This window comes from Anneissia japonica, unplaced genomic scaffold, assembly GCF_011630105.1.
Source record: "Anneissia japonica isolate Jap-2015-1 unplaced genomic scaffold, ASM1163010v1 scaffold287895_len483588_cov180, whole genome shotgun sequence".
Lineage (NCBI taxonomy): Eukaryota > Metazoa > Echinodermata > Crinoidea > Comatulida > Comatulidae > Anneissia > Anneissia japonica.
In genome coordinates this window covers 285,013-297,615 of record NW_022701552.1, presented here as the reverse complement: position 1 = coordinate 297,615, position 12,603 = coordinate 285,013, and the positions used below count along the sequence as shown (strand labels likewise).

At 34.6% G+C, this 12,603-nt stretch overlaps 1 protein-coding gene across 4 annotated transcripts in view; it reads left to right on the top strand.

Moving 5' to 3' along the window:
- The window catches only part of LOC117103609 (nuclear factor NF-kappa-B p105 subunit-like), a 39,462-nt gene extending 26,859 nt beyond the window's left edge, over window positions 1–12,603 (top strand). For 3 of the 4 annotated variants that reach the window (XM_033244190.1, XM_033244188.1, XM_033244189.1), the window contains exons 11-19: window positions 523–612; window positions 2,202–2,340; window positions 2,701–2,815; window positions 5,373–5,595; window positions 6,636–6,724; window positions 7,434–7,772; window positions 8,346–8,466; window positions 9,093–9,256; window positions 9,958–12,603. In XM_033244190.1, the coding sequence (XP_033100081.1) occupies window positions 523–612; window positions 2,202–2,340; window positions 2,701–2,815; window positions 5,373–5,595; window positions 6,636–6,724; window positions 7,434–7,772; window positions 8,346–8,466; window positions 9,093–9,256; window positions 9,958–10,170 (1,493 nt within the window). In that variant the 3' untranslated portion in view covers window positions 10,171–12,603. The remainder of the gene's footprint in view (window positions 1–522; window positions 613–2,201; window positions 2,341–2,700; window positions 2,816–5,372; window positions 5,596–6,635; window positions 6,725–7,433; window positions 7,773–8,345; window positions 8,467–9,092; window positions 9,257–9,957) is intronic. The other variant, XM_033244191.1, reaches the window with a different exon arrangement.

Genomic DNA, 12,603 nt, shown 5'->3' with positions numbered 1-12,603 from the left:
GACGGGTTTGGCTTGTCTTTGCCACATATATTTTATTTTATTTTATTTTTTTTTTTTTAATTATTTTTTACTAAAATCTGAAAATACATTTTTATTTTAATGAAACACACCAAAGCATTATTTGATGATTTAAAGAATTTACTATAAAAATCCTACATTACGTTTAAAGGTATAAAAAGAGTATGTGCTGAATTGTTAATTTCAGGGGAAATTCTCGGAGAAATCCCTCATTATTTTTTATTTAAGGAAGGTGCAGGAAGTTTGGATTTATTTCTGCCTCACCAAACACTAATAATAAGTATTATAGATTTCCTCATGACACATTTAAGTATTACAGAAACATAAGGCATAAGTGATCATTGTTCCATAAGCATTGTAAATGTTGTTATAATATTTTAAATTTCCCCCAGCTATTAAGCCTTCGTTTATACATTCTAAGGACATTACAGAAACATAAGGCATAAGTGATCATTGTTCCATAAGCATTGTAAATGTTGTTATAATATTTTAAATTTCCCCCAGCTATTAAGCCTTCGTTTATACATTCCAAGGACATTACGTCTGTGTCAGATGAGGTGAAAAAATTCTACCAACATTGTGCTGTGCAAACAGGTTAGTGTGATGGCGCTCTAACTAATAGTTGTTTTTTTTTTATCTTCCTGGTTAGATTGCTATTGTGTTCTGGTCTTAAGCCGGTTATAATTGTGATGCGGGTATTAGGATATTTAGTTAACTGATAAGCATCATATTTCTTTAATTTAAATATTGAATTTCTTACAATACATATTATGCACAACAAAAGAAAAATGTGACAAAGACAAGCCAAACCAGTCACTTGTCACAAAATTTAAATTTTAGTTATTAATATAGGGTTGAACAGTAAAATGAGAGCTATAAAATGGTAAAAGAATAATTTAGATCCGACATTTTGTTATGAAGTTAAAGGAGTTTAAACATACAGCTGCAAACATACAATATTTGCAAAATAAGCCTTCAAAGTTTATGATTTTGAGCATTTCCCAGGCAGAAGCCATCCCTAAATCATTAAAAATTGTTGTTTAAAGCATTGAAAGTGGGGGGAAAACAGCATAGTGCAATAAATAAGATTTTTAAAAGTTTGACATTTCCAGCTTGTTTTGGCCATTATCTCCAAGATAGGATTTGCGATGAGTGACTGGTTTGGCTTGTCTTTGCCACAAATATAAACATTTACATGAATGAATGAATTATAGACTGTTGCTATACTGCCATCTATTCAGTTGCTTGGCTATATTTTTTAAGCCTATCAATTTTTTTAGACTATCAAGCAACAAGTCAGCTTCAGCATTGATTGAAAAACAAAATATTCTTTTTCTAAACTTAAAATCTCATTTCCAAATATACAACTAATTTCACTTAGAATTACTAACAAATCAATTACAAATTATTTAAAAAAATTATGAAACTGCCCTCATATTTAGAATTAGTAATATTAAGTCTTTGCTGCAAAATATATAGAAAACAGTTTTTATTCATTTTCGCATTTACCTTTATATGCGAAGTGTGTTGGACAAAGTTATGTGCATATGTTTGTGTATATATGCTGTTATGTGCATATGTTTGTTGTTTATTTCTCAACATAGTCTTAGTAAAGACTGTTTTATAGCAATGATCTTACAGGGGTGACTATAGTAAGACCCTCTATGCAATAAAACTGGCTCTAACCAACCAGTATGAAGACCTTATAACAGTTCACCTCTTGCTTAACTGATTTGACTTAAATGGCCTAGCCAGTTTAACTGGCTTCACTAGGTTAATCAGACTGTAAATGTTTTGAGAATTTATATTCATATAATAACAGAGATTGTAGAGTGAATCTGTTGAGTGTTAAAAATGAAAACCTGTTCACCATTGAAGCAGCTAGGGAGGTAGATTGAAACATTAAATAGAGAAGACTTAACTTTTATGGCCATCTGATTTGATTACCTATGTCAAAACTATAAAAAGCAACCCTAGAAACAAATTAATTAAACAGTTATAAAAACGCCCAGGAATACCCAGAAACACATGGAATAACAACATTAAATAAGAAGAGAGCAGTAAAATCAAAGTGATTATTGTAAGCAAATAAAAGCTCACTTCCTGTATGCTCAATCCCTACCTGCTCAGCCTGGGCTTACTCCATGCATGCCAAACCTAGCTAATGCTTCCATTTTTGACAGATGCCGAGTCTGACAGGCTGTTCGCACTGGCCAAGAATACCTCCAGGGCGCTCTACGACTACTCAATCACAGGCGACGTAAAGATGATGTTAGCGGTGCAGCGCCACCTAATGGCTGTTCAGGACGACTTTGGTGACACGTAGGTTTTATCAGTTTTCTCAAAGCCACAAATGAGACTACACAACAAAATTAAGCCTGATAATGGTTATTAGGCACGGTCATGACAATATTCTACCTGGATTTAAACAAATAAATAAATTTCTCGTTCCTGTCCGTTTTTTCATTTTTGCCACTTTATATTTTTGCCAGTTTTTAAAATATTTTATTTTAATGTTTTTGTTTCTCAATTATTGCAGTCCTTCAGTTGAATAGCATATTTACTATGACTGGTCTTCATGTTCCTTTACTTTGTCCTGTGTAGAGCAAATTTTGATGTTACTAGCCTAGTGACAAGATCTAAAAATAAGTTGATAAAAAGTTTTCGATTTCTTGTTTGCAGATGTTTACATATGTCAATTATTCATCAGGAGTATGAGGTGACAAAATCATTGTTAACCATTATTGCGTCGATGCCTAATCAGGATATTATCAACATGCCTAACGATCTTAGACAGGTAAGTAAAATGAGAACATTTAATTCTCCCTGTTTGTATCTGTATGTATCTGTTACATGTCATAGTTAAATCAAGTGGTGCTGTACTTCGACTGCTGCCAGGTCCCCAGGGACCCAATTCAACACACTTCAGAAACACATGAAGCTTCATGTGATTCCTGGATTACAGTAACAAGGTACCTACATATACTCCTGGTGAAGACAACCTGTTTAAAGTAGCCCTTTTATATGGAGGCTACGAGTCTTAGCTGTGGACCACATTCTTCCACATCATTTCATCCATTATATTGTACTTAGTGCGCAACCTATACATGGCATTTTCTTAGGTTCACAGAAATTTTCCAGAACTAATTTTAAGGTCGGAGAAATCAGAATTTGGTTTCTTACCTAAAAGGAAGTGAATACAGTATTTGCAGGGAACATAGTGTTTGAAGGGAACATATGCTCTAAGGTTACAACTAGGGAGCCCTCACCAGTCTAGATGTGTATAATTTACATATAATACATATATTATATAAAATAAATGTAGTACCGTAATTGCTGGGATAAGCGCCATGGTGCTTATAAAATTGTTGGCGGCTTCAGTGTGGTGCTTATTCTATCATAGACCCTACATCATCGTAAATAAACATTTATTAAGATATGCTTGTGTCGTCATTGTGTTATTTATTCATTTGAACACTGTACACATTGTATTTATTTCCCTATTTCTTAAAGTGTTTCATTGCATACAGGCGCTTATTCACATGAAATTAAGTGCTACGGTGCTTATTCGAGAGCGGTGCTTATTCCAGAGCGGGGCTTAGTGAAAAAAATCATGTTTGGTGCGGCCCTTATTCGAGTGCGGTGCTTAATCGAGAGCGGCGCTTATTCGAGCATTAACAGTAATCCAAATTTAAAGGCAAATATAATATAAAGTAAAATAATTTGGCCAGCTTCCAAGTCCTTTCCCGCCTTGAGCACTTATAGTGAATATGCTCGCTATATAAATCATTTATATTATTATGCTTGAAGCTTTCAAATTTCAAAATCTTCCCCTTTGCATGATAAAATGCATCTCACACAATAAATTAATATAAAAGAGAAGAAAATAAGTGACTTCCCTTTATTCTTGTAATAATCTTGATTAAGGCAGATATAGTCCAAAGTTAAGAAAAATCCACAGTATAATTTGGCAAGCATTCAAATTTGCAAGTCTCTCCAGTCTTCTTGTGCACACTTGAACACTAGAAATTAATGTACCAGCCAAACAAATGAGGCACTTCCCTTATTCTAGAAATCCTGATTAAGACCAATGTAATTCTGAGTATAAAGTAAGTTGGCAAATAATTATAAACAGTCTGCTCACTTGAATAACTGAATTGTAACTGATTAGAACAAAGATCAACATATGCACACCTGTAAAAACCACCAGCTAAATGCAAATAAGTATGTAAATGTATTAGCCTAATGAATGATTACAAAAATTTAATTGAAAACTTCTAGAACTCACTGTATTAGAGTGAAGACTGAAAAACAATATAACACAGCATACATGTTTTATTTTTATTTTTATTAAATATTTATAAGATTTATATAGCTCACATATCCATTTCTGAAAACTTGTACTGGTATAGACATTTAAAATTTGATTTATAAAGCACAGTTCTTTTCCTTGGTCATTGAGTCCACGTGCTTTAAGCATTGCTGCTGGTAATCAGCACAGGAGCAGGCAGCCCCACCAGGTATCCATTTATACTCCTGTGTGGAGAGAAGCAATGCAGATAAAGTGCCTTGCTCAAGGACACAAGTGAAATGCTCAGCAAGGGAGTGAAACCCCGACCTCAAGGTTGAAAAAAACCAAACCGTTCCCGCTACACCAAACCACATCCGCAAAGTAGCTGCTCAAGGTGCTTTTTTTCCCCTAGTTACAGAATCAATCATACACAACAAGCGAGCTCTTTTGCTCCCTGGGGAGGATCCTTAGTTATTATGCTTGTAGTTCAGCACTATTAATATTCTGAATCATTCACCTCCTACTAGGTGCCCATTATAACATAGATAATGTGCTTTGTCTAAGGACACAAGCAGTGTGACAAGCATCAGTAGGAAGCTTTCAATTAGTTCAACGACGTGACAATAGAACGGAATCACTCATGCGTGACCGTCCTACCGGGCATCCCATGTTGTTTGCATACATAGATTTGGCCAAATGCTTCTTAGAATCCACACGACAAGGAGAACTTAACATTCTCGCATGCTCAGATGACTTTTAGTGACATTACGTTCTACCTTCATCATGCAATCGAAACCTTCCTATTTTCATACTCACAACTTTTCCATTGGCAATCCAACACCTTTCAGATAAATTGCGACTACTATAGTAAAATGAAAGCAGCATAGCTTAATAAATAACGTACAATGTGAACTTGACCTAAATATTTTACATAAAAAGCTTAATAAATAACGTACAATGTGAACTTGACCTAAATATTTTACATAAAAATTCAAAATTGTAATAACAGTAAAGTTGATTGGAGACAAATTTCAGTAACACTGTGTCTTCTTTTCATTACAAGACACCTTTACATCTGGCCGTGATCACAAACCGACCGAAAACAGTTGAGCTGTTAATGGACAAAGGAGCTGACCCAGACATCGTGGACCAACATGGAAACACAGCGTTACATCTCGCAGTCCAGCATAGCAGCATCAACTCTGTGTACGCCCTCCTTCATGACTCGAAGCAACCAGCGACCTCAGCAAGGAAACAACCAGATGTCAATACTGTCAACAATGATGGTTAGTTTGTGCTTTTTAAATGTATCTAATTAGAGTGATAATTCTGATCACTTGACTATCTCTAACCTAGATTTTAAGATGGAAAATATTTTTTTGTTATTGCCATATTTTTTTAAAACCACTGAAATACAAACTTGTAATCAAGAATGAGAACCTCCCTGCATCAGTAGATTAAGCTCCAATATGAAGGAGAGTTTAAATTGAATAACCAATGATAAGCCAAAATTGAAACTACTACAAAGTATTAATGTTTTAAGCTGGAAACGATTCACTCCAAATCTCAATCCTATACTACTGAATAAATATTAATTATTAACAAAATTAATGTTCAACCATCCTATAATTTACCTGGAATTTTATATGTATTTCGGATTCACTCCAAATCTCAATCCCATACTACTGAATTAATGGATGAGTATTAAAGAAATTATTGTTCAACCATCCTATAATTCACCTGGAATTTTATATGTGCTTCATTTTTAAATTTTATTTTTTTCAATTACAATGGACGAAATACATCACCAAAGAAAAAGAAAGACAGGCCCATAATGCATTGTACGGTCACCTGCTGATTTGATTTGTTTGCCCTTAATTTATTTTTCCAAGACTACTCATCAGGTGGAATAAAATAAACTCACAGTTGACATTTTGTAGGCCTAGAATGGCAATATCAGACAATAATTTTAATAATTTTAGACAACTTTGTTAGGGCATCTGGCAAAAAATAAAGATCAGTTCACTCACATTTATTTTTTAATCTGTAAAGTAAAAAGCTAAAACAAAAAACTTTTTTTAAGTTTTATTGTTTTGCCAGCCCTTATTTTTATCAGTGAGTTAGGGGCAAGTGAGGAGGGCAAACAAACAATTATGGTTTTTTTTTTTTTTTAGGCCTTGTCGGTGGCAGGCCAAGTGGATTGCCATTTAATATAATTTATTGTGCCTGCTTTGTGTTCCCCTACGGAGTCTGTTGATTGATGACTGTTGACTGCAGTGTGTGTTCAGCTTAAGATCGCTTTATAATTATTTAATTTGTATTTTAGGTTATGCTCCTATCCATCTTGCCTGTAAAAATGGAAGTCTGAAGTCCTTGAAAGCCCTCTGTCATGCACACTGTAATATCGACATACAGGTGAGAACGAAACCCTATAATAATTCTGTTGTTAAGCCCTAGCCGCACTATCAAATTTTGTTAGTTTTATGGCCATAAACAGTAATGATGTGGTGTCATCACAACCGTATTTGTCACATGTTTATTGTTAAATAGAATTTGATAGTCTGGACACAGAATTAGCCTCCCTAAATAAGCATGGCTTTGAGGGAAGCTTTCTCATTAGGGATAGTTTAAGTACCTCTTTTATTGACTCCGTAAGATTAAAGCATTTCAGTCCAGTTTTTTTTTTTACCAAGTATTATCTCTCTGGAACATATTACAAATACAAATACTCTTTACTTAGATGAAATTCGACTTACAGATCAATAATGGAAAATGCAACAGTTTGGCATGTAAAATAAGATCGACTTAGAAATAAATCTACTTAGGCAAAGTCGAATTAGGGAAGTTTAACTGTATAAATATATAAACAATCGGAATTCCCTCATATTACCACAATTTACCATAGTGTCAAAAATGCTATAGATCCACTGCCTTTCTCTGCTGTTATTATGTATACAAGTGCAATGATCACCACACTGTTGAGGCCAGTACTCACTACAAGGTATATGCGTACAGGCAAAGAAAAATGCATTTGATTGGTTTAAAGCTTTTAAATTTTCGGAATTATGAAAATGCCTAGAAAGGAGTGATACATTATTCACAGTTTAAATTTCAATGTTTTTAGGATGGAACAAGTGGATACACACCATTACATTTCGCTGTAGAAAATCAAGACTTTGGAATTCTGGGATATCTTCTGCTTGACACAAACGCCAACGTTCACGAAGTCACGTTCAATGGAAACACTCCCTTACATCTGGCCGCAGGACGAAACCTTGTTGCTGTGGCAGCACTGCTCTTAGCCTCTCATGCTGATCCTCTTAAAGAGAATTATGACACATACATAGACAGCTCTGATTCGTCGGATGATGAGGATGAGGAAGGCTCGAAGAGGTCAGCCATGGATATCAGTGATGATGACATTTGTGGAAAGACACCATTGGATTTGGCATCAACTGATGAGGTACTGTCATTGGTTTATGTCATATCATAAAATATCATATACTTTATTTCACCATTTCAAATTTACAAAAGCAAACAAAAATTCAAAACAACTCAGCAGTACCTGGTGGGATTGCTGAAAAGAGGGCAATGCTAATCTGTCTAAGAGCTCTTCAGTACCAACCTAGAAACATTTGCATAGTCTTTCAATCATACATTAAAAAGTTTTCATTGATTGGCAGAGGCATTCCACCTAAGAGCTCTCACTGGTTAAATCCAGAGGCCCCGGATGCTTAAAGGCTTGGGAATATTATTGAGCATTCATTTTTCCAGGGGAACATAAGCCCCAAAACGTCTGAGCTGGGCCCTTGATAAGCAGAACGTGGTCAACATCAAATACGCTTCTAAAACGTCAATATGCCTAAACTGACGAAAAAGTTCAACCTATACCCCAGGGTGGTAGGAACCGCATAGAAGCCTAAGGTAGTGGCATCAAGGCTCTTTTTATTATGACGCTGTTAATTGACAAGGAGAGTCGTGGGCAGTATCCCTTGGAATCGTACCTTATAATAAACAATTGTTTTGTGTTCTACAGATGAGACGCTTGTTGAATGGTGAACCCTACATTAAGAGCCCATCCAATAAGTCTGCAGAGTTTGAGTTCAAGCTAGGTTTGGAGCTTTCAGACACCTATGATTCCTTCAAGATTGACTCAAGTAAGAAAGAACATAACTACATTATTTATTAATCTGTTGTTTTTTTATGTATCATTTATATCCTTCCATCATTCTGATTATACTCATGCTACTATAGATGGATTGTAACACTGTTATTTAAGAGTTTTTGCAAGCTTATGAAAACGATAACGATTAAGGTTACGTCATCAAATTTTTAGACAACGGTTCCCGTACAGTAGCGTATTTGTCACGATTTATGCCATTTGCATAAATCAAGGATCATATGCAGTTCGTGCAGCATATTGTCAAGAATGTTTTTGGCATTAATGACAATAATGATAGTGACGTATTCATTATCGTTTTTGTAAGGTTGCAAAATCTCCCTACTAATATAATCATTAATATATTGTATTGCATTTAATAAAATAAGACATGCTTAAAGGATCTCGAGCAAAGGGTTAGGAGTCCCTTCTTACTGTTTTACCTCAACTCAATGTTTTTCCTCACTATGTTTTATTTTTATTTGCTCCTGCGCCTCGTTGCTTTTAGCATTTTTGCTAATTTTCAGTTTTTGTATCCACACTCCTGTGTCTTTCAAAAAATATAGTTCACTAAATAAAGTGTGTTATAACAAATTTGCCTTATATTTCAATACTGTATCACAGGCATGACATCCCTTTGTGATCCTATAACGCTGGATAAGCTAGCCCGACTACTTGACCAGAATGAGACATGGGCTGATGTGGCAAATAGGGTTGGTCTTGGGAACATCATCAGCTGGCTTAAACAGGCTGGTAGCCCAACTAGAGATTTACTATACCATTTTGAGGTAAGGTTTAACACGTTGACTGCCAGACCTTTTTTTTTAAGGTTCCTTCCCATGTGCCAAAACAAGTACCTGTATACATGTACAAACATACTCTTTTGAAATTTTATCTAGTCATACATTATATCATCAAAATGGTGTGTCTGATAATTTGGCGGGAAAATATTAGGGGACGAGTAAAATCATTCTTGGCGTTGGGACAGTACATTTTATTGCCTCTGCCAAGTGCGAGTTTTCTCGTCCACTTTTTTGCATGGATTGGTATATGTTCAGAGGGCGCCCCCCCCCCCACACATGCAATCAGTTGTACTGCCGGCAACATATCACAACAAACATACATATGTATATCCCCCGAACTATCAGCCGTTAAGGCTGTGGTTCTACAGTGTATAACAATGAAGTAATAAGCACTAGAATGTTACCCCGGTTTTCAAGAGTATAGTCTTCCCTAGCGCCATCAACAACACCAAGTGTGACGAGTATACTCGTCGCTGGCAGAGAACATGTTAATTTTCACATGATACATGGTATATTCCCAAAACGATTGATAGATTAATAGATTAGATGGAAATAGATTAATGGATTGCTTGATTAATTGATTATTGATTAATTGATTAAAAATGTAAGCGCCTTTAAAATAGGGTGAGATGCAGCCAGTTTTTGCTTTTTTACCTCAATTGTTTTTTCCTTTTTTTTTTTTAAAGAGAATTGATGGTACAATGGAAGAATTGAAACAGACTCTGACCGTTATGGGTAGGACAGACGCTGTTGAGATTATTGACGACAGGTCACTGACATTCGTCGGATCATCTCTTAGACCATCGGTGAAAGACTCGCGTCTCGACTCAGTGAAGGATTCTGGGATATCAGAAGATCTTGTAGAGACTTTGAGATCCATGTCAGTGAAGGCAAATTAGGTCAAAATTTGTATTTGGAGGTTGTGTTGCCATCTCGCAGACATTTCTGCTCGTTCTAATCCCTGCCCTATCTTTCTTCATGTAGAAGCTTTGGAAATTGTCTATTTGTGTGTGGATGTTATAATATGGCTTATGATAATTTGCATATCAATTTGCATAATATGAATATTCATTTCCAACAGATGAGGATGTTGTGCACATAGCTTAGGTTGTGAATGTTAATAATTTGCACAGTATGGTCATTTACATATTAATTTAATTTGTTATTCAATTGGCCTCTATAGTCATTTGCTTATAAAATTGCGTAATGTAAGAATTTCCATCTAATTAGATGAGGATATATAAATGGCCTTTTTTCATTTGTAAAAAACAGTACAGTATGTATGATGTAAGAGTTTTCATGAGATGTGAATGTTACGTAAATGGTTATGGTCATTTACTTAATCATTTGCATATATTCATTAGAATGTGAGGAGAGTTTACAATGGATGAAGGTTGTATATATGGCCAATGGACCATTTGCATAATTTATGTGCATGTCAAAACTTCCTTCAGATAATGATTTGCATAACCATTTGTATCATTCACATAGAAAAAGGATTTCCATTGGATGAGGAGTAAATATAAATAGTTTGGCTTCTAAACATGACTGGCAGTGGATTGGTTTCAATCCTTTGATGAATTACATCTATGTAGCTAAAATGTCTTAATTCATCTGAAAAAAAACAAAACGGGTGTTTTGGTGTTAGAAGCCTGAAAATTTCATTTTGTTGTATTAATATTTTTATATTGCAGTTTAATACTGTAACCTACTATTTTGTATACATTGCTAAGATTCAGATATTTCAATACAATATGATTCGTTGACAATAAATTGATTTTTTTTTTGTAATGATGATTTTTATGATTATGATGGAAGCATGTGACGGAGCATGTATAGTGTCAGCTTTTAATTAAGAAGTTGTGGGTTCAAGACTGACGCTAGTCACACTGCTTGTGTCCTATCTAGATTTGCCTCTCTTCACCCAGGAGTAAAAAATGGGTTGGGTACCTGGTGAATGATTTGGAATAAAATTGGAAGTGCCGTACATGTATAATTAGGATTACTCTCCGCGGAGCGGAGGTTACACATTTACATTATTGACTACATCTAATAACCAGGGCAAATCTTCATATTGGACAAGAAAACACTATAATAGATAAAATAAATAATGATGAAATTTATCATTTAGTCTATTATTTATATCTTTTAATCTTTTCAAGTTCTTCTTTGATTGCTTTGTAAATTGATTTATTTTGAAATTCTTAATTGGAGGGTCTTAGGCCAAAATTTTTAGCAAATTTGCTTGACTTTAATGTACACAGAGTGTAAATACAGCAAATAGTTTCAGTGAGTTTAATCACTGGTTTAGTTAATAGTTAAAAAACTGTACAATTCTTAATCTTGATGTACTGTAGTATATAGTGTGATGAATTATCAACAGGTGATTTACAAAAGTTTAAGGGATGCTGAAAATATATCCCACACCCCTTCCCTTCCCAAAAACCCGCTAAATCAACTAAATTAACAAAAATGTACCAATCCTGGTATTGCTATTCTTGTAAATAGAAAGCCGTAGACGGTGCAGTGTAGCAGAAATTTAATGCCTTCTGTACTCAGAAGTCAAGAACTCGCAATCCTTTCCAAACTCACGTTGTGTGCATATAAGATTCTCAAATATTTAGAATAGTGCTTTCCATCGACTCAGATTAATTTTTTAATGTTTGTGAGATTTTTCTTGGCAGATAGAACCACGCTAAAAAATAACTAGATTTGTATGCTCTGACCCGTCTTGGCCAAATTTCGTGTTTTTCAACATGAGAATACAGTCCACATCTTTTCCTATAATATGACTATATTCATAAATGAATTTAGATAATTACCCACATTTAATGTGACTGTAATAACTTGTATATATTATTGGAATCAATTGAGTAGATGTATTGTTTGGTGTATTAACATTTATAGATATATAGATATACTTATTAACAATGTCTCTCCTGTGTAAACAAACGTTTGTGCAGATTTTTCTCAGATTTAAAAATATTGGTTTAATATATTCTCATAATTCGTAAAACACGTTTTTGTGATTATGTTTTTCTCTTGCTTATTTAGACACAGGAATGAATTGTCATGTGTGGATATTGGCTGGAATGATACTTTTAGATGCTTTGCACACTAGATTTGGTTGAGCTATATAGATGGGGGTTGGGCTTAGTGTGTGTGGTACATCATTTTATGTAGGTAACTTGTATGGTTTGTCATCAAATGTTTCCTATCCTCCATAGCTCTTTAACAATTTATCCAGGGCCTTGCTACCTTCGTCTAGTGTGCTTTATACATTTATTTAACGCGATTTGAAGTTAGATTTAATAAATACAATTTTACTCATG